General features: G+C 39.1%; 1 protein-coding gene across 1 annotated transcript in view; it reads left to right on the top strand.

The window, feature by feature from the left end:
* pmfbp1 (polyamine modulated factor 1 binding protein 1) overlaps nt 1-25080 on the top strand; it is a gene marked incomplete at both ends in the record, with an annotated part of 92528 nt that extends 67448 nt beyond the window's left edge. Inside the window, 15 exon segments of the mRNA XM_084404346.1 lie at nt 206-328; nt 1530-1626; nt 2129-2298; nt 2382-2607; nt 4373-4562; nt 10994-11147; nt 13199-13354; nt 16112-16279; nt 16358-16525; nt 21544-21711; nt 21784-21956; nt 22988-23062; nt 23210-23259; nt 23262-23291; nt 24983-25080. Coding sequence (XP_084260472.1) covers nt 206-328; nt 1530-1626; nt 2129-2298; nt 2382-2607; nt 4373-4562; nt 10994-11147; nt 13199-13354; nt 16112-16279; nt 16358-16525; nt 21544-21711; nt 21784-21956; nt 22988-23062; nt 23210-23259; nt 23262-23291; nt 24983-25080 — 2046 coding nt within the window.
* Nucleotides 25081-26892: the final 1812 nt, after the last annotated feature.

Raw genomic sequence — 26892 nt, forward strand, 5'->3', positions numbered from 1 at the left:
GTTCCCTAGGAATGAAACCCATGACCATGGTGTTTCTAGCACCATGCTTTACCAATAGTTACAAAAATACAGTTCTCACTTTTATCACCACATACATTTGAATGTGTGAACAGTCTGTTGCTGTAATGTGGATTTCCAGCAGGATTGTAAATCTAAAGAACTTTTGAGAGCTGAATGTGACCGATTGTGTATGTGTGTGTTCTAGGCTGAAGAGCAAGAAGAGACGCTAGTGAAGACACAGGCTGATTTTTCCATCTACCGGGCCACTCACATCCACTCCGACTCAGACTACGAATCCCAGCTGTCCCGCGTTCAGGAACTTGAGCAGGTGAGTGAAGCACTGTCTTTGTAGTTGAGAAAAACGCCACATGCTACACTCACATCTGCATGGATCCATCACTGTAATCTCTGCCTGTTACAAAAATGGGCTTTAAATGGACCCACCTGCTCCCCGTGTCACACGTTACTGTATGCATTGACACTGTGCAACTCAGGGACTATTTATCAGTCATGAGCTGAGGCTTTGATTGGATCCGGAGAGGCTTCGTGCAAGTTCATGGGCACCTTTGTGACTAATTGTTTGTTATGTCAGCGTGGCAGCCAGCCATCCAGCTTTAATGGAGTGTAGTGGAGCGATCCGTCAGGCTGTCAGAGAGCTCGCACGTCAGCCCAAGTGTCAGCGGTTCGTCGCACTCTACGCAAACGGCGACGTGATTTAGTGCCCTCCTCGCGCCACTGCCCACCCGCTCCCCGTTCTCAGATTGATTACCCTCCGGTCCCGCTGACAGTGCCCGCCATCTTCTGGCAACCTTTTAGCAGAGTTTTATAGATGATTCCAGCACCTCGTTTGGCTATTTATACATCTGTAAGTGGCCATGAAATATAGATTTGTCTTGACACATGTTCGAATTGGAGTGGCGAGTCCCAGCGCCTCGTGACACCTCGTTATTTTAATGGTGCCAAACGAAGGGCCCCCGACCTTGCCCGTGTTTGCAGATTATGCCTGTACTTTATTAGTTTCGCAATCAGATCTCGCTCAAACCTGTCCCGTTTGCACACAGCAGACGAGAGCATGGTATGTGTGACACGCCGCTTCAGCTGTCAGGTCGACGTTCACACACAACCTGGTTGCCAGGGTAATTAAGAGATGGCACCCACACGCAGAGCATCCCAGAGACTTAATTGAATGGTTAGCGCGTCACAAGCGCATGCCGCCGGATTGGAGGCGACACCTGTCAGGGATAAACCTTGTGTCGCAACCTCGGCGGGTGTATGTGTACGTGCCGCAGTGCGGATGCTAAATGAAGGCCGGGCTGGAGTGGAATGGAGTCGAAGAGGCGAGCGGAAGCAGCGGGCGTAGCGATAGCCTTAGGGATGGAGACAGCTTGGGGGATTCTTATCCACCTTAGGTTGGCCCCTCCAGCGCCCCGGGCATCAACACGACTCCCCCAAGGCACAGTCACAGAAGTTTGACAGCTATGTGACGACTTGGCATGTTAGTGGAGGTGTGTGTGTGTGTTTGTCCTTAGGCACTGTTCCAGTCGCTGGAGCGCTGCGGTCAGAGCGCCCAGGAGATGCGGGTCTGCCAGCTGGAGTTGGCGCGACAACGAGAACACAGTACGGCAGGTGAGTGAACTCGCTACTCAGTGGTTACGTTTACATGCAACCAAATAATCCATTAGTAAACGGATTGACGGCTCAATCGAACGGAAAAGCCTTCACGTAAACACCTTAATCGATCCGATTGAGCTCGATCCGAATGAAATTTCGATCCGATTGAAACGGGTGGTTTATTCCTTTTCCGATCCGATCGAAAGAACACGTAAACACTTGATCGGATTGAAAACCGAAACTGAAAGGACTGCGCATGTGCAATGACGTTGAAATGGCGTCATGACGTATGACGTGCGGAACGAGCTGTTGAATAAAGTGTCATGTTAGTGTCCCGTCATTCTAAAATTCTCCTTTCTCCCAGTGTCTGTGAAGTGGAGCAGATTTTAACCCGATCACATGTTTTGCGTTCATGTAAACACTACGTTCGGATTCATCAATCGGAATGAATTCAGTCCGATTGAAACAAAAGTTGTGCATGTAAACGTAGCCACTTCCTCACTCGATTCTACCACAGATTCCAATCAGCTGTGTGTTGCAGAGATGCAGCGACTGCAGGAGCAGGCGAAGAAGCTCCAGGCGGATGCAGCGGACGAGGCCCGGAGACGAGCACAAGCTGATACTCTGGAGCTGAAGGTAGCCAATCTGGAAGGAGAACTACAGGCAGCTCAAAGGCAGTGTGACCAGGTAAACAAGTACACACACACACTCACAGGTGCAGATCAGAAACGCTTTGCCTATGGCAGAATCTCACAGCCTCTCTCTCTCAGGCTATCCAGAAGAGAGACGCCCTACTGAGGCAGTCCGAGGCTGATCTTCTGCAAGCGCGGGAGAAGATCCGAAGCAGGGCGGCAGAGGCTCGAGGGCTGGAAGCTGATCTGCAGAGAGCCAAGAAAGAGAAAAGGCAGAGGGAGAAGGAGTGTGTCTCACTCAAAACACAGCTGCTTCAGCTCAGAGAACAACTGAAGGAGGCTCACGCCACTTGCAGAGACACGGGTAACACAGTGCAACACCTGTAGATCCCACATGGTGGACTGCCATGATATGAAGAATTGTAAATATATGCTTTTCTTACCTGAAACTGCAAATGCAGCAGGCCCGAAAAGTTTTTAAGCCACCCTTAAAATGAATGTCATTGCTTTGCCAAGTGGCAATCACTTTAAAGAAAGGTAGCACATCTTTCATGCAAGTCTTATGAATAGACGTGATCGCTTTATATGACAATCAGATGCAAACATTAATGCATACAAAATTGTAAAATATTGTAAACAGAAGCTCAGAAGTGCTTGCTTAACAACCATGAAAATTCATGCTGGTACAATTTGGTCATTTCGGCAGGGCAATGATTTTCTCTTGATTTTGCAAGAGAAAAGCAATTGCATTTAAATCTGTGGGTTTGTCAGAGTATGTGTGTGCACCTGTTTGTGTTCTCCAGCAGTCTGAGTGTCCCATCTGAAATGAAACAGCCCATCAATTCAGAGCCTCCAGCCATCAGATACATAAACATTTTAACACACGCCACTGTGGGAATGATGCTTATTAGAAACAATCAACAATATATATCATTGTAAACCCTGGAATGGTATATAAAAAAGCAAACATGGACTTTGTGTATACACTGGTTTTGTGTATACACACACACACATATACAGTGGTGGCCAAAATTATTAGAACGGTAAGATTTTTGTATGTTTTAAAATAAGTGCTCACCAAGGCTTCATTTATTTTATCCAAAATACAGCAAAAACTCTAATATTGTGAAATATTTTTACAATAACTGTTTTCTATTTGAGTATATTATAAAATGCAATTTATTTCTGTTTTGGTAAAGCTGAGTTTTCAGTATCATTACTCCAGTCTTCAGTGTCACACAATCCTTCAGAAATCATTCTAATATGATGATTTGATGCTCAAGAAACATTTATTACTATTAGCAATGTTGAAAACAGTTGTGTAAAATTTGATTTCAGGTTTATTTGATGAATAGAAAGTTCAAAAGAACAGCATTTATCTGAAATAGAAAGCTTTTGTAACATTATCACTACCATTCAAAAGTTTGGTAAGAGGTTTTCTTTCTCTTTTTTTTTACTATTATTATTATAAAAAATTATCATGGTTTCCACAAAAATATTAAACAACAAAAACTCTTTTCAACATTGCTAATAATAAGAATCATTATTAATAATTGAGCACCAATAATAAGTGATAATAATTCAGCCATAAATTAGCATATTATAATTATTTCTAAAGGGTCATGTGACACTGCAAACTGGAGTAATGATGCTGAAAATTCTTCACAGGAATACAATTTTTGTATTTTTCAAAAACATTAAAACAGAAAACAGTTACTTCAAATGATAATATTTCTCACTATTACTATTAATGTTTATACTGTATTTTTGATCAAGTAAATGCAGCCTTGGTGAGCTTAAAGGCGGGTAGGTGATTTGTTCCAGAAACATTTTTGTTATGCTGGTTGAAAGGCAATTATACGAAGTCCTACCTGCCTATCAACATACGTATTTCCATACCTCTGCGCAGCTGCTCACGCCTGAACCAAAACAAAAAAATGCCTACCCTACCTTAATGAGACTTTCAAAAAAACAAAAAAATTGTACCTACCCCAAACTTTTGAATAGTAGTCTATATATATATATATATATATATATATATATATATATTGTTTTACAAATCCAAAACTCTGACACTTTTGAAGTGAGGTCTTCACAGATATCATGGTTTATATGTGTGTGTGTTTCAGGCCAGGAGCTGACGCGGCAGCAGGAGAAGGTGCAGATGCTGGAGGGAGGTCAACATCTGGCTCAGGAGCAGCTCTCCGAGCGTGTGGCCGAGGTGGTGCGGGCAGAGAAAACCCAGAGGAGACTGCAGGCAGAGCTCAAGAGAATAACAGACAGTCTGGAAAACACCCAGCAGGAGCTGCAGGACTCACGGTAAGCTCCAAACCAGGAGGTCTGCTTGCTCCAGTTAGCCCCTGCTCCTAGATACCATAACTACACCATTATATGGGCGGGGAAAAAACATTGTATCCATTCAAAAGTAACCATGTATTCTCACAGGTCGTTTATGACTCAAATTATTGTTTTGAAAATGGCTCAGTGTCCAGAATTGAAAACCCGTGAGAAAAGATCAGCATGGCCTGTGTGTGCTCGAATGCAGTTTGAGTGATTATTTGGACTGCATAGTACAGCAGACAGCTTTCCAAACTCAGTTCCTCAGGATGACACTCTCATATCACACTCATATTAAGGCTGCAAGTGAAGCTATGAGCCGATTAATCCAAATTTCTCAGCTTTATACTGCCTTCAAGTCATGTCTAAATGATCGTATTTACCAGATGAGCGCACATGAACGCCACCACAATGCCAGTATTACCAGTGGGGAACTGTGGATTTTTTTTGAGCCCTGACTTTCCTAGTTTTGAAATATTGTAGGAATATTCCTGAGCAAATACAAGCTAATTTTTATGGATGGCAGCTGTCGATTGCCACAGAAAATAATTTAGTAATTTAAAATTAAGTTTAGAATTTTAAACTACATTTCCCTTGATGTTCTATGGAAGACTGAGAATAGAGTGCAACTGTCAGGTTCCAGAAGTAAATATCCCATTCATTTTCTCCATAGGGACATTGATGAACCTTTAAAGACAGACCTATTGAGAGGTCTGAGGTTGATAATCAATGATAAATGCTTTCGTTGAAGCCATCAAGGTATATTATTTCAAGTCATTTTTTATATTGTCGAATAATAATTTAAATATTTGTATGCATAAAATGCATATTTTTTTCAATAAATGTAACATGTATTTCTATATATAATCAACATCTTTAAATCAGTAGTTTTATATTGTTTTTTACTTTGTCATTTGCAATGCTTCATAGATTTGTAGTTCTTCCTCTTAATACAGCCGTTATAAGAACACAGTCTTGCACCTTTGTGGTTTTGTCTTCAATTTTTTGCTTCAAAGTTGGTAATGTTGTAATGTTCACCTTGTATCTGGCCGGTTTGGCTCATGGCTTACAACTCTTTAACAAAGACTTAATGAGAAAAAATAATTCTGGAACAGCGGAACCAATGGGTGAGCATTGTTGCAACCTGTGGAAGTCATGATCAAATTCAAATAAAAATCAATTGCACACCTTATACACATTATTCTGTCTCCATTTTGTGTCGCTTCTTTGCTCTGTCAGTAGATGAAAAAGAAGGAAAGAAATCTGAAATTCTATCCGATCATGAAAAGACCAGGTGTAAATTCCCTCCGAAACGAACAAACCACTTGAGGAGGTTTGAGATGTATTCAAGATTCAACTATACAAGTGTAAAACGCGTTTGGTTGATCGCATCCTGGAGCTCAATACATTGTCATCTTCATTAAAAGTGGTGAATGCTAAATTCTCACACCAGTGTTGATGCCACTCTCTTGGCATCAACACTGTGATGCCAACCTGTGATGCCACTGTGATTTTCATTTGTGGCAGTTTCCTATTGAAATCAGCTGATGATAAAATGCAATGAACATCTGTTGCTTTTGGTGACATGAACACCATTGAATTTGTATATAGTGACGAAGTGAAGATAAAATGTATATTAGTTTTGCATAAATGCATTTAATGGGTAATGTGTAAATGGAACAGTTTTAATTAACAAATGATAAGTGTAAATAGTTCCCAAACAATATCACTTGCATTACATACACATTGTCATAATTGCATAGTTATAGTTATGAACCCATAAGGCCTTGGACACACTAGATGATTTTCAAACCGTGGGAGTCCACAGACATAAGGACAGTTTCTACAGATTTTTAACATTATAAACGAACGCACACACTAGATGATTCGGGCAGACCGCGAGACCACAAACCTGTCGATTATAGTAATGATTTCACCGTGGCAATTCCACAGACACGAGTGCTGCTTCCCAATTTGCCTACTTATACTATGCCCTAAAGTATGTACTGTTTTTCTAAAGAAAAAGTACATACTTTTGAGTGTGTAGCAGAAGAGTAGGCAAGCTTTGGGACATACTGTAAAAGCGTCTTTAACAGACCACTCTGTCGCTTAGTTACATGCATCCTGTCACCGTTTAAACTGCCCTGTCAATCATCTTGTCATAGTTAAAATTGAATTGAATTGTCTAACGTTTCTGAGAGAAATGTAGTAGCATTGTGATCTGTCAGTCGTGGGTCTTTCATGTGGAGAACTCTCCTTGTGTTTTCAATTTGCATAATGATGCATTTAAAAGTTAATGATCAAACATTTACAAGAGTTCACAATGCTGTTGCCGATAAATTTTAATGTGGATAACATTGAATAAATATATTTTTGTCAGGTTATATACTGATTGTTAATCACTCAAACCCCTTTTATCTAAACCTCTCTCCTTGGCCGTCGGACTCGCACATCCGCCATGTTTGTAGTTTTTTAACACTTTTTTTTATTAGTGTTTGTAGTTCTAATTGAATCCTCGTCCAAAGCGCAACAGGTTGTGGCCAGTTTGAGTGTGTACGGATCTGCACTTCGGAATCGGAAACATTCAGTTCAACAAACAGTACTACAATTTGGGACACAATAATTCTAATTTCGAATACTATTTAGGATGGATAGTATGCGAATTGGGACGCAGCAGAGATCTCACAGAAACTCGTGTGATCAAGCGTTACTTTAGAAGAAAAACAAATATGGAGGATGATCGGCGTGTCAGCTGGCTCTCCTGGCGTGCATTCTGTAAAAAAAATATACAGTACAGGCACTCGTACTGTCGCCATAAGTCGATCTTCTTTCTCAATACTCCACTTTCGTGACGTTTCAACTATAAAACCATGCAACATCCGGTTGGTGATAGCTTGCTCGCTCTCATTGGCTATTGCGGGTATCCTGTCGGAAGCAGCCCGATCAAGAGTCGTAAATACTGTATCACGTTTGATATTTACGATTTGGGAGGCTCCAGCTCGATCGGAAGCAGTAAAGTAATCATAATGACACCACACAATTGAGGATTTTTTTGCACAAAAAAAACCTCAAATTCGGTGCGTTGCAATCTAAAGCCCTGAATCAGTGTAGGATCGTTCGCAATCTTCAAGTGCGTGCAGCATAAGTGTGAGCATCCCAAGAGGACTTGCATGCAGCATCAGTTGGACATGGACATGGGATTGAGACCTCAAACCGTGTTCCCAGTGAGCATCTCTTACGTATCCTGAGTATGTGCACAGTCCACTGCGCCACTGTCTCTGACACTAACCGAGTTTTATTAAGCGAAGCTGCAATTCTCAGGACGGTTCAGAGTGTCTTTTAGTCTTCGTGACCCTTGACGTGCCGCTTTTACCTCCCGCGCTGCCCTCCTATGAGAAAGTGTGCCGCTCAATGGAGGAATCACCGTGGGTCTGGATCAGTGTGTGAAATCAGATGTTTAACTGGCTGGAAGAGGACGAGCAAGCGCATCTTAACTAGCACCTTGCCAAAGGTCTCTTGTTCAGTCAGCCATCCGCTGGTGCGCAGCACAACTTCCCGTTTGCCAATACACATTACAGAGGATTTAGTAATTAACTGGTAAGTTGAGGACTAAATTGGGTGTTTGCGGGCCACAGATCTACCCCGAGGTCCCTGCAGCCATGCAGATAGGGGATTCTAATTGCTAGGGATATTGATCATTCCCGGCGAGGGCGTGCTGGGGGATTTCGCGAGCGATCGATTAGCTGTTACTGTGGCCGCTTCGCCAATGGCAGAGAAAGAGGTAAGAGAGCCACGTGGGTCTTTTGCAGGATCTCCCCACGCTCTTCACCTCCTGAAAAAGTGACACATCACCTAGTCAACCGCTCGCTTCGGCGCCCAGACACCCTCTGCAGGACCGTCCTTCACTTGTTTGGGTTTCATCTGAAGGTTGAGGAGGTTCGGGTTGGTCAACACCTCTCATTTCCGCTGCGATAAGCTTTTCTCTTTTGGGAGTGATTTGAGACGCTGTGGTGGGTCTGATCTGTTGTGGTTGGGTGTGATTTGTTGATCCATGCTGAAACGGTGCATGAGCTCGTCGTCGCCCTGCTCTCGTAATTAGTTTCAGCCCCGCTCATTAAATATTCACGCTTGCCTACTCTAATTAAATCGAACCTCTCTCTCCTGCTTACCATTCCTACATGTTATCATGCCTCAATTAAGATGCGTTCTGGTCTGTTTCACTGACTAGTCAAGGTGAAGATGTTTCGCTGTGGACTGAAGTGTCCCACTCTCTCATGCCCATACACATTTTTTTTTTTCTGTAAATAAAGATCCCGCACTCCATGCCCTGCTAAAAAGACCAGCTTAAAATAAACTTGGCTTCATACAGCCCAAAGTCCGTTCAGTAATCATCTGATGCATATTGCACACGAGAATGGTTGGCTGTTAAATAACCCCTTGTGAAAAGGACTATTGTATACTTTTTAAAAAGATAAATTATTATGGAAATAACATACTTTAAGTGTGAACTGAATGTAATGTTTTCTGACACTTAAATGCATCCTAATTGCAATTAAATAGAAATGCATTACTGTTTTGACCCACTTAAGTAGGACTATGAAATATGGTTAAATTTTACTGCTGAATACTGGCAAATATATATGACAAACTAAAATATTTTACAGTCCTTGTTACACGTTGCATGTAGTTACTATAGTTGTAACAATAAGTTATGCAGAATTCTAACCCTAAACCAAACCATAATACTAGCCTAACCCTATAGTAAGTACATGTAGTTAATTCTTATTACTCAGTACTTGTATAATTGCACTGTAACAAGGACACCTTAAAATAAAGTGCAACCATTATTTCTATTGAAATTGGTATGCCGTATTTAAATATATTTGCAATTACACACAATTTAGCACATTTAAAATATGTTAACCTTAAATGTATTATCAAATAACTCACTACAAATATTTGCTGCTGTATTAAGATTATTTTACTGCTCCCGATCTAGCCTCCCCGATCTTAAATTGTAAATATCAAACATGCGATATTTACGACTCTTGATCGGGCTGCTTCCAACGGGATACCCGCAATAGCCAATGAGAGCGAGCCGCTGTATATTATCTGTTCACACATTCATCGAGAATCAAAAACCTGTTAGAGCCATGCTCTACTGTTTAAGCTACAGGAACAAAGCAAGAAACAAATCCAACAAGGAAGAATTAATCACTGGATTTGTAAATGTTTGCAAGTAGCATCTAATTTTTTTAAATTACTTGCAAAGGTTTTTGGAGAGGGGGGTTGTTGGTAGCAAGTTAATTGGATATCCACAAGCAAAACTGTACTTTCTGTATCTGTAAAATAATGACTTACTAACTAATGAGTTCGAAATTATGATTACAATGTCATACATTTGCCCTTTTTTGCAGTTGTTCGTTGTTGTGTAATTATTTGATTACTTTTTTATTGTGGTATCAACTATTTTAGATTTATCTGCCACTAAATGATTTCTAAAAATAACATAAACTGTGACTGATTTTTGGCCAGAATAAGATTGAAAGTGTACCCGATTTATACTAGCAGCAAGAGACTAAGCTTAAAGGCTTAGTTCACCCAAAAATTTAAAATTCTGTCATCATTTACTCACCCTGATGTTGTTTCAAACCCATAAGGCTATTTTTCAATTTCAAACCATAAATTCCAGTCTGGTTTATGCTGGTTAGTGCTGGTTTTGGTAAGATCCTACCTCCTTTTGTTCTTCCCTAGTGAACTAAGCCTGTTTACACCTGGTATTAGGTTGTGTTTTGGTTGACCGGATCACAAGTAGACGAAGGAAACACGTATCTGTTTACAACTGGTGTTTTAATCTGTCTCTTTTGTCCACTTACAACCACTTCTTTCTTGATTTCTTTGAAAGGGAGTGTCTATGGGCCTAGTGTATGGGCTTTAGATCTAATGGACAAAATAAGCTTGTGCAATTTAGATATGAACTTACCCATCTTGGGTCTTCAGCCTACCAAGTTTAAATCCCCTCTGGCTAGAGCGCTTCCCATAGTGTTTACACATTAGGTCAGTAGGCGGAGAGTTTGAATGCTTTTGACCACATGAGCATTTACACTCCGAAAGCAATCCGGTCAAATGCGTTTTCGATTACCTCTGGAAGTGGTCAAAAGTGGACAAGCTCAAAATGTTTTAGACCCAGTTTACACCTGTATTTAGCGTCGTCCACTTGTGATCCGATCGACCAAAACGCATCTCAATACCAGGTGTAAACAGGGCCCTTCGTGTAAAACACCATACACTGCTGACCAGCAGGATGGTGTGGTGATTTCATCCACACACCTGTTGCTCCTTTATAGCGCGCTCATGTCAGGACTGATGGAGACGGGAGTTTGCTGAAATAAGACTCATGTTCTCCTCTACAGGAGGCTGGTAGAGCGCTTGAGAGCAGAGGCCAGCAGTAGCAGATCGGATGTGCTGAACGCTCAGCATGAAGCTGGGAGACTCCAGCAGGAGAAACAGCAGATCCAGGACGAGCTGGACATCAGCAGAGAGACCCTCTCAGCCCTGCAGACTAAGGTGAGAGCCATTTCACACTCGTCCTACACTGATTCAGGGCTTTAAACGGCAGGATTATTAAGCAGAAGTGTTTCACCAAGCCCTCTGTAAGGACATGATCCCCTGTATTGATTACTGTGTGCCTGAGGAACGGTGCAAGCTGTGTATATGGTGGATGCATTCTCATGTGTGTGTTTGGCTTCGTGGAAGAACACGAGCTTCACATGTCCGTGTAAAACCTGATGATCGTGATATCCAGCATGATTTGAGAATAATCCATCTTGTGCTTCAAGAACATCTTACCGTCAGTTCATATGGTCAGTGTCACACATTTGCTGAATATTAAATGTTTCTTCTTTATTTTACATCCATTGAATTCTAAAACTTTATTTGTTAGGTTTAAATTAGACTTAATTAGTCTTAATTTTCATTGTGGCCTCTGTATAATGGTGTGAACACAGTGAACATTTTGGAAAAAAATGTCAACCAAATCATTTTGTTTTCAACTGAAAATTAATTTAGCACCCCCAAAGTTATGATATAATTTAAATGTTGCAAACGTGTACAGATCATGAGGAAATCTGATTTTATTGCTTCTCTCGGTGCTGAAGAGATGTTAGTCTGAAGCAAAGCTATTCACTCTAGTTGTAAATTTACTTTTCTATATTTAGAAACTTTCATAGATCTGATGCAAAAGTCTCTTGCTCAGTAACAGTTTCAAATTAATCTCCCTAATCCCAGTTTAATATCTGTCATGCAGGAGTATGAGCCGTCTGAGTGAATATGTCAGTCGTGGAGCTCACAGTTTATCTGTGCTCTGCACTATTACAGGTTATATCATGAGGATTCATAAATGCCTTGATCTTTTGAAACTAAAAGTGTTTAATACTAGGCCCCCTCATTTACATGTCCGGTCCCCCATATTTATGGTTGTTTCAAATAAAATAAAAAAATTTAAATTGTTACTATAATTGATTGATTGATCATGTAAAATGCAATGGCTGTTTTCAAACTGGTATTATTTTTGTCACTTGTTGAGCGCAGCTTATGCTGTCTTCTTCTTTGCGCATGAGAGTTCATTAATTAACACATGACGATGGAGGGTGCACAAATTCCAATATCACATAGATGCGTGTTTGCCTGGTGTTCTGGTTTTTAATTTTTCAAAAGTCAAGCTGAGGATGCCATGTGAACACTGGTGTTTCATTTGAAGAAGCAGAACAACACATTTCCCTTAAACTACTGTATAGGAAAATTGAAGATGGTCACTGTGAAGCACCCTACATGAAAAACACCATACACTGCTGGAGTGGACCAGTTTTGAACACTTGATGTCTTCCCAAACATGAGTAGACTGTAATATATATATATTACTATCAATATATTGAGAAAAGTCTTTCAACACAAGAAGCCATAGGCAGTGTGATCATTATCTTTTACATTCTACTCATAATTGGGTAGACTGTAAAACATACATACACCGCCTGGCCAAAAAAAAAGTCGCTGTTTGGATTTAAATAGGCAAATGCTTAAGAGTCTATGAGTGGATCATTATTGCAGTGATTATTATGTTTCTTGCATGTTATTATATGTTTGGAAACAGTTCTTCTAAACCTAAGTGATGGAATGTGTGTACATTTTAATTTCTTAAAAAAGCCAGACCTTAAATTAATTGAAAGTCTTTGGGAAGTAGTGGAGGAGACCAAAAATTTATTCACCTCTTAACATTTACTTGTCAAATTAAATTGAAAACTTTTGTACTTTCCAAAAAAAACTGGATTTCTGATGTCAGCAAGAAAGAATGAATTACATGAATACATTTACGCATCAACAATGCCTGTTCATTGTTCAGAAACTTTGCCCGACAAGCAATAAGAAAGCAGAATATATGCTATTGTTTCTAAAAATGGGAACAACTAATAATGTACTTCACATTGAAAAGTTTCCCTCACAAAACGCAACATTTGTTCACAACGGCAATAAACAGTAATATTAAAACAAATGAAAGGTAAACCTGAATATAGATATAGATAAAGAATGTGATTGTCAGCTGCCCTTCTCTGTTTGCGTAGCTGTGTGAACAGGAGAAGCTTATAAACACACACCAGGATCTGCAGCTCATCACACACAGACTGCAGGAGGAAGGACTGAACTGCCAGACTCAGCTTCAGCTGTGCAGGAGACAACTGGAGACCAGAGATGACCAGGAGCAAAAACACCACCAACAGGTATTACGGGAACGCCACATATTAATAAGCTAGTCCAAACTGCTGCTCACATGATTTCTAACCCTTCCGAAGCTGATACAAACTGGTGGTTGATCATTGGACTATGAGTTAGTAGGGTCAAAGTTGGCCATACTGATTAACCTGGGAAAAGGAATTTTTTGAGATTTTATGATGGTCTACACTAATGTTAAAAGTTTGGGGTTCACAAGATTTCTTAATGTTTTAAAAAATGTATCTCTTCTGCTTATCAAGGCTGCATTTATTTGACCAAAAATATAGTAAAAACAGTAATATTGTGAAATATTATTACAATTTACAACAACTGGTTTCTATTTTAATATATTTTAAAATGTAATTTATTCCTGTGATGCAAAGCTGAATTTTCAGCATCATGACTCCATTTACATTTATTCATTTAGCAGACGCTTTTATCCAAAGCGACTTACAAATGAGAACAATAGAAGCAGTTAAACTAACAATAGGACAACAATATGCAAGTGCTAAGACCCTTCTCAGTTTAATCTAACGCAGTACATGTAATATTTATTTTTATTTTTATAAATAGATATAGAATAGAAGAGAAAGTGTCAGTATTAATGGATCAAGTGTTGCCGATTCTTGGAAATGGCTACACACTCAGCCGCTCTGGTTGAGTTAGGCAGATTATTCCACCAGCAGGGAACAGACCAGAAAAATAAATTTTGTGCCTCTTTGAGATGGCACCACAAGACGACGTTCACTTGCAGAGCGCAAGTTTCTGGATGGCACGTAAGTCTGCAGTAATGAGTTTAGGTAGGAGGGAGCAGAGCCAGTGGTTGTTCTGTTGGCAAACGTCAGTGTTTTGAATTCGATGCGAGCGGCAACTGGCAACCAGTGCAATTTTGGAGGAGAGGAGTGACGTGTGCTCTCTTTGGCTTGTTAAAGACCACTCTAGCTGCAGCATTTTGTCTCAGTTGATCATTTGCAGAGGTTTGACAGTGCAAGCTGGAAGACCTGCCAGGAGAGCATTACAATAGTCCAGTCTGGATAGAACAAGTGGTGTGTAGCCTGCTCTTATAGGAAGGGCTGATCCTCCTGATGTTGTATAAGGCAAATCTGCAGGACCGGGGAGTTGTAGCAATGTGGTCTGTGAAGTTCAATTGATCATCAATCACAACTCCAAAGTTCCTGGCTGACCTTGATGGAGTTATAGATGACGAACCAAGCTGAATGGAGAAGTTGTGGTGAAGTGTTGGGTTGGCCGGGACCACAAGCAGCTCTGTCTTCGCAAGGTTTAGTTGAAGGTGGTTGTCCTTCATCCAGCCAGAAATGTCTTTCAGGCAGGCCGAGATGCGAGCAGCTACCGTTGGATCATCAGGTTGGAATGAGAGTTGTGTGTCATAAGCGTAGCAGTGATAGGAAAAGCCATGAATCACAGATGCTAGTGATGGTCATGTAGATGGAGAAGAGAAGTGGTCCAAGCACTGATCCCTGAGGCACCCCAGTAGCTAGATGTTGGGTCTTAGACACTTCACCCCTCCATGACACCCTAAAGGACCTACCTGAGAGGTAAGACTTGAACCATTGGAGTGCGGTTCCCGAGATGCCCTTCATCTTTAGGATTGACAGGAGGATCTGGTGGTTAACTGTGTCAAAGGCAGCAGACAGATCCAGCAGGATGAGAACTGAGGATATTAAGCTCTGGTCTTCAGTGTCACATGATCCTTCAGAAATCATTCTAATATGCTGATTTGCTGCTCAAGAAACAACAAAAATAATTATTATTATTATTATCATAATTAATGTTGAAAACAGTGTTGCTGCTTAATATTTTTGTGGAAACCATGGTACATTTTTTTCAGGATTCTGTGAAGAAATCTTGGTTTATAACACTTTACAATAAATTTTCATTTGTTAACATTAGTTAAAGGTGCATTGCGCAAGTCTCTGAGTTTTTGCAGAACTATGCCCCCTTCTGGCGACACGCGAAACTGCAACCAGAGTTGTGCACGCGGTTACGTGGAGTTTGCGTTGGGGTTTGGGATGAACTAGAAGCCGGTCTCTTTGAATCCATCTTCTACATTTGCAAAAGTCGCTTGAGTTGTCTTCGCTGATGCGGATAATGGCGGCGAATACACAAATCTGCCAGACATAGCCAGGTGAGCGTGAACGCGCATGACGTCACGCCCAGTCGATTCCGTCCCGAATCCCTCTTATTTATTTTACTGTACAGGATTATAGAGGCAATCGCAGTGATCATAGAAGGGCTCATTCAGCCCATCAGGCAATTGTTTAAGCATGTATGGGTTAGAAAAACGGGTATTTTTAACATGAAATGTTGCGCAATGCACCTTTAACTACATTTATTACTAACTTTTAAAGCATTTATTAATCTTAGTTTGTGTTATTTTCAACATTTACTAATACATTAATAAAATCAAAAGTTGAATCTGTTAGTATTCTTTATTGGACCTGAGCTAACATGCACTAACAATGAACAGTGTTTTTTCATTAACTAACATTAACTTAATGCTTAACTTAATATTAATTAAATACTGTAAGTCCTATCGAAATCTTTTCTAGCTTCATTATTATCAATGTTGAAAACACTCGATGAATCGGATTTATGAACAGGATTTATGAACTTTGATGAACATTTGAAATGATAAATGTCTTTACTGTCACTTTTGATTAATTTAATGCATCCTTGATGTGTAGAAATTCGTACTGACCCCAGACTTTTGAGCGCTAGTGTATGATGAGTGCTCTTTGGCTCAGATGAGCAGTCTGCAGGCTACAGTGTCCAGACTGAAGCTGGATCTGGAGCAGGAGCGGGAGAAGTGGCGTCAAGGGGTACGAGAGGCAGCCAAGGCCGATCAGAGAGGCAGAGAGCTGAGACTGGAGCTCGGCACAGCACAGGCCACTCATAAAGAGTATATGGAGCTGGTACGATCTCTTCCACCGCCACAGACAACGTGATCGCTCCTAACACACAAATCTTAACATGCGTTCTGCGTGTTGTAGCTGGCGGAGTACAGTAGAGAGGTGGCGTCCCAGAGGAGTGAGCAGGCCCGTCTGCAGCAGTGCCTGATCCAGCTGACGGAGGAGAAGAAGGCTCAGGACGAGCGGGTCACACAGATGAGTGCAGATCTACAGAGAGTGCACAGTGAGAGCAGGAGCTCTCAGGAGGAGGTGAGATATTGGGATACACTTTTTTAATCCAAAGCGATTTACATTGCATTCAACATTGTATACATTTTTATTATTAGTTCATGCATTCCCTGGGAATCGAAGCCATTATCTCCCGAGTATTGCTATACTTTCTTATCTACATGAACATCAGCCACTCGTGTAATTACTGATGTTTTTTTGCAGCTTTGTATTGCAGATGTATATGTATGGTCTTAATTTAATTAGAAAATGAATATGCAAAAATGCCGGTGCAATATGTAAAGTGGCAATGTACTTCTGCATTTCAATTGACATTGTCATTTTTCATTAAATGTTGCACATATGGGTGTGAAAATTAAAATGAATTAATGTGAATACATATGAACTTTTCATTCATTGAATTAAACGTAAAATTAAATGCATTATTAGCTAAATCAAAATAGAAATAAAATTAACATATAAGATATAAATATATATAAAATGGTTATTTTATATTTAAATCCTTACTCATAATGAAGTTACACTATTGTTACAGTGTAATTATACAATTAAGTACTGAGCGATAGTAATTAAGTACATGTACTTACTATAGGGTTAGGATTAGTAGGTTTCAGTTTAGAGTTAGTTGCTTGCAATTATGTATGTTATTACTGTATAATTACATCTAACATGTATAACAACGACACTTTTTTTATTTTTTATTTACAGGCCATATTAATCTTTATTATGTGTGATTAGCAGAGATGGGGGACTCGAGTCACATGACTTGACTCGAGTCAGACTCGAGTCGCAAATTTAAGGACTTGAGACTTGCTTGACTAAATTAAGAAAATGACTCGACTTGACTTTGACTTGAGATCCAATGACTCGAGACTTGACTTGACTTGAACTGTATGACTCGAGAATGACTTGATATACATTTTTATATAAATCATCGCAACATCAATTGATGAACAAAATGAAAGCAACGGAACCATTGACGCCGGTCATCAGATTCTGCGCGATTGCGTGACGCTGCACAAGCCCAGAAAAAAACTCATCGCGGTGAGCGCGCGCTTAATACAAAAACATCTCAAGGCCAGCATCGTTTCTTTTTGGATATAAAGACTAAAATTGACAATATTCATACAAGAAGATTTGCTGTACGCATAATAACTGGCAAGGGATATCGGACGACCATCACAACCTCGAACAGTCGAACTTCATTCACCACGTCTAAAAGTAAGCTATATGGCTTGTTTAACCTGTTTGTTAATTTGACTTTCTTTAAAGCTAAATATTTAAATCTAGAGAGAATATTGGTCAAAACAGCATGCCTCTTTATACACAATTATGTTTTCAAATGTAGCTTAATGTTGTCAATATTCAAATGATAATTAATGATGGCATATGTTTTGTATAACATTTGCCACATTTCTTTCCAATCATGCTTTAAAGCCAAATATGTCGTTCTTTCCAATGACAAAAAACAACATAAAAAATGTTAATGTTTTGTCGTGTTTTATGTTTCTCTTAAAGCAGGGTTAGATGTTATCAGGGGGTTGGGGGCAAAATGCCAGCAGAATTAATATATGCACCCAAAATTCAAAATGTGGTGGAAAAATTGCCATAGTATGAGTTATTTTTATAATTAGCCTAGGCGGATTTAACTTAATATATATAACTTATATAAAGGGGATGCCAGTTTGAAGAATACCATTTGGTGGCATACTTTTTGTGAATTGTTTTAATCCCTTTTAATGGTCTTCTGCAATGTTTCAGGCAAATTTATTTTTTCATGATTGAATGTTGGCCTAATTTCAGTTACATTTACATTTACATTTTAGGTTTAGTTTATTTTTTTTATTTTTTTATTGTAGTAACCACTCAGCTGTATGTGGAAATGCATATAAAAAATAAAAAAAAACTTATTTAATATATAAATTCAGTGAAATCATCAAACGTTTGTATGACTTGCCAGTGACTTGTGACCCAAGCTACGACTTGACTTGACTTGCTTTTCTCAAAATTGACTTGGACTTGCTTGAGACTTGAAGGTTAAAGACTTGAGACTTGCTTGTGACTTGCACATGTGTGACTTACTCCCACCTCTGGTGATTAGTGTACCAAAATTCAATGTGGATTTGTAAATACATTCCAAGATAATGACTAATAACTAATAATTCTGTCATCATTTACTCATGTCATTCCAAAACCCAATAAGACTTTATTCATTTTCATCTTCTAAACACAAATTAAGATATTTTCACTGAGAGATTTCTATCCCTCAACTGAAACTTTTAAGCTTCAAAACTTTCATAAAGACAAAAATAATTTATAAGAGTCGAATCCAAGACTTCAGAAGAGTCGCGATTGCATTATAAGATGAACAGATTTAATTAAGAACCAATCAACCAAACACACATTCATAGAGCACATCGCAAACCGTCGTCATCATCATATAAAGTGATATTATCTCTTCGCAAGATTTGGATGAAACTGCTCATTTCATATGGATTTGTTTCACGGCGAATCCATATCCAATACGAAGTTTTGGTTATCTGGAATTCAAAGGAGGGAGAGAAACCTCTCAGGTCTAAAGTCTTCTGGGTTTGGAATGACATGAGGGTGAGTATATGATGACAGAATTTTTGGGTGAACTATCTTTTTAAGTACCTCATAAATGTATAGGGAAATGGTTGGCTAATAATAATGTTTTTGAATCCACAAACCCAAACCTAATCCTAAAGCCTGATCCGTTGATGAGAATGTTGTTCCAGAACCAACAATGATGTTCATAAGTATGGAGTTCTCTGACTTTGTCAAACCCCTTCTGTGACACTTCATCCTGAAGTACCTGAAATGTGTGCAAAACTGCAGTGCTCCTGCAGACAGTAGAGTTATTTAAACCACTCACTCTCATTCTTTAAGTGCTGTCAGTGTTGTAGGGTAACTCTAATTGGTTTTGGATAACCATCCTGGTCATTTTATGGTCAGCAAACTCTGCAGGATAACAATAAAACTGAAAAATAAAAAAATAAGGTGTCTGCACACTGGCCAGGCCCTAATGTATACATGCGCACACAAACATACACACACCGCGCCACCGGTCGGACTGCAGAAATAATGATTATGCGCGTGTTGTGCATCGGTTGTCTGTTTTCAGCTCTGGCTTTTAAAAATAATTGCTGTTGGTTCTGCAGCCGTATCAGAGGAAGGCCAGTAATGATTCTCGCCAGTCGTGTGGAACGCAGCATGCGGGGAAGCGGGGCGAGACAGACGCCAGAATAAAGGCGGCTATCATTTCTGTGTGTGTGTTTGTCTGCCTGGCACATAATTATGGTTGCATAAGCGTGTGTGTGTGTGTGGGTGTGTGTGTGTTTGCAAATATACTCCAGCCCCCATTTATAAATCAGGTGTGAATTGAAGAAACTGATGAGTCGAGAATCTCATTTGAGTGTGTGTGTGTGTGTGTGTGGGATCACAGAGGGATTAGAGTTGGATATAAAGCTGCACAGGTGACTACATCATAACCCACTTACACACACACACACACACACACACACACACACACTCTCGCACAGCATTTTAATTGTCTTTCTCCTTTTCTTTACCACCTTTTATTAGCTCTCGTCTGCAGTGTGTGCGCTCTGGGTAAAGGTCACTGCGCTCCACCATCTTGCACACTGACAGCGTTACTAGCCATGAAACTAGCCTGCCTTTTAATTTAAGCTGAATTCTCATATGCTGAAAACCTGAGATCTCATATGAGGTAAAATTGTGTGAGCTGCTGTAGATTTGCCACATCATAAGAGTGTAACAATGATTTGTTGAGGGATAGAGATTTTAACGCAGCTGAAGATTGTCAACGCTTATATATAGTGTGTTCTTTGCCTGCAGAAGAATATTATCAACATATTATATACCCCAAATTTGCGTGTGTGTGTGTGCGTGCGTGGCCTGGTAAACCCTATGTTATGGGGATAAAATGTCCCCGCAAAGATGCTAATATCTGAAATCCTTGTCCTTGTGGGACATTTTTTTAACCCCTTGAGGAAAACAGCTTTTTAAAAATGTGAAAATGCAGAATACTTTCTGTGACGGGTTAGTGTGAGGGGACAGAATATACAGTTTGTGCAGTATAAAAATCATTATGTCTATGGAAAGTCCCCATGAAACGTGAAAACACAGTGTGTACACAACTGGTCAAAAGTTATTGTTTTTTTTATGTTTTTAAAATAAGTCTCTTATGCTCACAAAGGCTGCATTTATTTGATAAAAAAAAAAAAAAAAAAAACATTAAAAAGATGACATTGAATTATTATTACTATTTACTTAGTTGCTATAAAGATGCTTTCATTGTAGTATTTTTAAAATCTTAATTATTCCAAATTTATATAGAGATTATATATATAATGCTACAGTATATTATAGCAAGATGTTTATTTTATCAAAAATACAGAATTTTTTTTATTTATTTGTATTATTTAGTAATATTGTGAAATATTATTGCAATTTAAAATAACTGTCTTGTATCTGAATATATTTTCAAATGTAACGTATTCCTGTGATGCAAATCTGTATTTTCAGCATCATTACTCCAGTCTTCAGTGTCACATGATCCTTCAGAAATCATTCTAATATTCTGATTTGCTGCTCAAGAAACATTTATTATTATTGTTCAAAACAATTGTGCTGCTTAATATTTTTGTGGAAATCGTGAGACAGTTTTTCAGGATTCTTCGATGTACAGAATGTTCAAAAGAACAACATTTATTTGAAATCGAAATATTTTGTAACATTGTGAATGTCTCTATTGTCACTTCTGATGAATTCTAATGCAAGTATTAATTTCTTTCAAAAAACCAAAACCAAAGCAGTGTTTTGAAACTAACACAGAGCCACGCTGTTTGGAAAAGTCAACAAATAAATGGCTAATGTGTAGTCATATTCCCCTCATATATATATATATATATACACACATTATGTTTGAGATTTTAACATCAGCAGAACTTTACGTTTAATGATGTCCTAGTTTCTCTCTCCGTCTGTCCCGTCAGGCTCGTGCGAGTGAGAGGCGACTGGCGGAGCTGCACACACAGCTGTCCCGCTCTCAGCAGTGGACACAGGAGCACATGACCGTCCTGCGGGACAGAGAGGAGGAGGTGTTGCTGCTGAAGATGGAGACGGCCGCTCTCAGAGAGAACTACACTGATAAAGTATCTCAGGTCAGCCACAGTGTCCTGACACCATTCACATCATTCTGCTGTGTTTGTGTTCATTCATCTCTTCATGTGCAGGTTGAGGCTCTGCACTCACAGATGGACAGTGTATATCAGAAATATAACGCAGCTGTGTGTGAGGTGGATGTTTTGCGGCAGTGCTTAGGAGACGCACGGAGTGACAGCTCTCGACTTCACCGGGAAAGTGAACTAGTCGTGACCAATGTGAACCAATGGGTAAAGGAGCAAAAGTAAGACATGTAATCATTCAGTACCATGATATTGCCTTCTGGTTTACCACAGCACCTTTCTGTAAGTCTAAACAGCTAAACACACAGGTGTCTGGAATACTTGATTCTGATTGGCTGATTATTCAACAATTATTCGACAAGCAAATATTGTAGCATAATGACCACTAAAGTATACAATTAATAATCCCAAGCAGTGTCGTTATTGTTAACTAAAACTATTAAGAATTATTTTCGGTAATTGAAATTGAGCTGATATACAACTTATTTATTTTAATTGTTAAGAATAAATATATATAAAAATTGTGATGCTTAATCTTTTTGTGGACATCATACTACATTTTTTCAGGATTCTTTGAACAGCATTTATTTAAAATATTAATATTTTGTAACATTGTGAATGTCTTATATGTGTATATATATATATATATATATATATATATATATATATGCCTCAACAAAATTTGATGAAGTTGTACTAAAATTACTAAAACTACAACTAAAAATAAAAATACAAGAAATATAAAAAATGAATAAAAATAACAAAAGCACATTATTTACAACTTTGAAAATCAGTTTTTACAGTGTATCTATTTTAATGTCTCTGGTATCCCTCCACCTCCATCTTCTCACATTATTAACTCAATTCAATATTTCATTTTGTAAATATTATCTATTTTGTAGGGAACCGTGTAATTAATGGCATATTGTACAGTCAGTATTGTAAAATAAACTCCCATCATACCTACCCTTTTGGTGTTTGTTTTGCAATAATGACCTAGCTGCGTGTTTCCCCTTACGTAACATCAAATCTGGCTTCTTACTGCATAACATGTCACAGATTGTATCACATGTTACAGTGTTGGAACCAGTATATAAATTTACGGAATATAGAGCGTGTCTGTGGCGCATCAGAACTTTAGCATCCGGTGTTATAATGCTATATCATTATCATTCAGCATCATGGTTGATTGTGACAGCAGCTCACAGCTTCCTCACTGCAGCCCATTATCTGTGCCCCTGCTCCTCTCCAGGCACACTAATGAGAAACTGGCACTCAAGATCAAAGACCAGAGCAGGAAGATCATCCACCTGACAGCTGAGAGAGAGTAAGCCCCGCTCACCCTGTCCAACGCTCCTCTCAGCTCCCAGTGTGTACAAACATGGACTCCAAGTAGCAGGGAATGTGCATGCAAACATATGGAGAAATGTGTGAAATGGGATTTGGCTGTAATGTTTGTCCTGTTTTCATGCAGTCACCTTCAGGAGAATGTGAAGGGTTTACATGGGGAAATCAGGAGGCTGAAAGCAGAGAGAATGGAAGCAGAGCGACTGAAGGTAAAGCCCTGACACACTCCAGCGCACGTCCATAGATTATTATTTTTTTCAATTGAAGTTGAAGTCGGCATGAAACGGAAGTTTTGACTCCGTATTGTCATAGTCATAGTCATATTGTATATATTGCGACGCATTTTCTGAGTGAAACAAGTTTTGAGCAAGAAAAAAACAGGTGGGGGCATGAATTTCTGTAAAGTGAGCGTTGCATAGAGGAATGCGATTGGCCTAACTGCAGCGTGGCCTTGCGTACCTCATGGGTGTCGAACTAGTCATAAGAGCAAGTTTTGACATTTTGATTAAAGATTTATTACAATTTGTCAACAAAGTAATATATACACAACCCTGCTCCTGAAGGACCCCCAACACTGCACGTTTTCTTTGTCTCCCTAATCAAACACACCTGATTCAATTCATCAGCTCATTATTGCATGGGTTAAGACAGTTCAAAAGTTAAATTAAATTTAAAATTCGAAATATTTCTATTTCAAATCAATTCTGATCTTTTGATCTAAAATAAAATGTATCACGGTTTTCAGCTCTGCCATCACAAAAATGAATTACCTTTTAAAATATATTTTAAATTGTAGAAATATTGACACATTTTCACTGTATTTTTATCAATTAAATGCAGCCTTATTGAAAATCGTACCGATTTTACCAACCCCAAAGTTATATAAATGCACACTAGTAACAACTAGCTATAGCTATTAATAAATATCAATTTTGATTTCATGCCAACTTTAATTTTTATATTAAATGTTATAGTAATATGTAAGGGGAAAGTGTACATCTCGGTCACCATTTTCAGTCACTTTTCATTCACAATCATTGTTTGCTCATGTTAGTTCACCGTGCATTAACTAATGTTAACAATATTTTAATAAAGTATTAGTAAATGTTGAAATTAGCATTAACAAAGCATTAATAAAATGCTGTATAAGTGAAGTTCATTATTAGTTCATGCTAACTAATGTAGTTAACTAATGAACCTTATTGTAAAGTGTTACCACAAATATTTTGTCATCTGCCCTGTAGCATTCTTATTTTTCATCTTATTTTATTTGCAATGATCAAGTGTATTTCATGTTAACCGCAGCACCTCATATAGTTACAGTCGTCACTGGGTGAATATTAACATTCACCTTTGTGGCTAACAGGCCGTATCACATTCTGCCCCCAATCTTCCATATAAACAGGTCTTATATGCAGGTTTTGCCTCGAATCGCCTGTCCAGTTTGATCTTTCTTCTCCTCCTCTTATATTTCCTGAATGACCCAATGCTGGCCATTTCCTATTACACCTCTCCCTTTCATTATTTTTTCTCTCTTCCTCCATTCTCGGTTATCCCATCCTCATGCATAGCATCAGCGAGACCGTCTTTGTCGTGATTAGGTTGGTATTTCTATCAGATGCAGAGAAAAGGTGTCCTATAACCACAGTTGAAGGTCCGTGTCACCATTAGCCATCTCATTCTGGAGTGCCTGTCCTCTCGCTGCCGAATGATCCGGCTCTGTAGGTACAGGCTTATCCTCTGTAATAGGGTCTGATCTGATTCACACTTGTGAAATTGGAAAGGAAAAGTTTAGAGATGATTGAGAACTTTGGCCATGGTAGAAGCCGAGGGCTGGAGCTGCGGCTCTGAACCCAATCATCCAGGCATTGTTGACCGTGCTGATGAGCCCGTCCTGCAGGGTGGAATCCATTCTGCTCCCTGTTTGTTCTGAAGGTCCAGAACCTGCTCCACATGCCACCTTATTCCATTATTGATGATAGAGAGAGCAAGAGCTAGAGAGTCAGAGACCTGCTCAGAGCCTGACTTTACAGAGTTATACTACTTCAGAAGTTTTATTCAAAGAGAAGTTGAAGAGCTGGTTTTGTTACCCCAGAAAGAGTCTTAATGCATACTATGGTTGTAGGTCGCACGTTCTCCCGTATGGAAACAGCTCACTCAAAATATTCCTCATGTTGTTCCAAACCTCTATGACTGCCTTGGAACACAAAAGGTGTTACATGTTCTCCGTCAGGTTTGATGTCGGTGATATTTGGTCATGCGACACTTGAGAACAAGTTAAGTTTGGCATTAATTGAAATGCCACCAACGACATAAATATTTTTATAGTGCTCATGTGACCCTGGACCACAAAACCAGTCACATGGGTCATTTTTTTTAAATTGAGATTTATACATCATATGAAAGTTGAATAAATAAGCTTTCCATTGATGTATGGTTTGTTAGGATAGGACAATATTTGGCTGAGAAACAACTATTGAAAATCTGGAATCTGAGGGTGCAAAAAAATCGAAACATTGAGAAAAATGGCCTTTCAAGTTGTCCATTTATGTTTGCAATTGTGCTGCATTCACTCACAAAAATAAATGTTTTATATATTTATGGTAGGAAATTTACAAAATATCTTCATGGAACATGATCTTTACTTAATATCCTAATGATTTTTGGCATAAAAGAAAAATCTATAATTTTGACCCATAATGTATTTTTGGCTATTGCCACAAATATACATGTGCGACATGTGACTGGTTTTGTGATCCAGAGTCACATTTTGTTTCAATTTCTAGGTTAGTTCAGTTAAAAATGTCATGTGGTGCGACTCCCAAAAATGTCTTCTTTCATGATATTTACTTTTTATGAAAATATTAAGGATGTGTGCACTTGTGTGTATTTAAGGTATAATGAATATTTTGCACTTGATGGTCACACCACATGGAATCAATACCAAGTATTTTGTAACAGTGTTATCTTATTTACACTGTTACAAAATAATAATATTACTGAGTACTTGAGTAAGTTCAATGTAACTACGTCACCTTAAAATAAAGTGTAACCTATTTTATGGTTTACAGAAAAAAAAGTATGATTTGTATTAACATGAGGGTAAATAATGATAAAAGTTTGGAATTTTGAATTTACCTTTTGAACTATCCCACATTCTTGTTGATAAATGTGAAACCACTCGAAAGGACAAACACCAAGCACACTGCCCATTTGCCAAGTTGAGTAGCAAAGTGAAGCTCAACTAATGTTCTTCTAGGACACCCCAAGTTCCTTCTGGACTCTAAGAGAGACAGAGTAAATACAAATAAATAGATAGGAGAGGAAATGGCTTGTAGGCATGTGGATTATTTATGACATGCCAGGCTCCTTCTGCATGCATGGATTCCCAGCTTTCATTAAGTGTCATTACTAGAGCTCTTAGGCCAGGTGTGGCCTTACAAATCTGCTGAGACCTGACATCCAGCCCGGGACGGGGTCACATGTATATGGATGGACTCTTGCTAGAAGGGAAGAGGGGCCTTTGCATGAGCAGATTTGGCTGTTAGTAAATACAGAACAGTATCACTGCTTGATTTGTTGTGATAAATAACTTATAATAGCCTCAGTCGCTCCATCAGAAAGATGGCCGTGTTTATTCCGTTGAGGAGGAGGGCATATATGGACGTGTTTAATGGCTGGCCTTGATCAATAGCATCGGGAGGGATGTTTATCAGTGCGCTCTGAGCTTTTTTTTCTCTCTAATGTATACATTTTGAAGAGAACTAAAACAGACGCTTTTACAAGACATCCTTTCCCCCCCAAACCCTG

Source organism: Rutilus rutilus (genome assembly GCF_951802725.1).
Source record: "Rutilus rutilus genome assembly, chromosome: 3".
NCBI lineage: Eukaryota > Metazoa > Chordata > Actinopteri > Cypriniformes > Leuciscidae > Rutilus > Rutilus rutilus.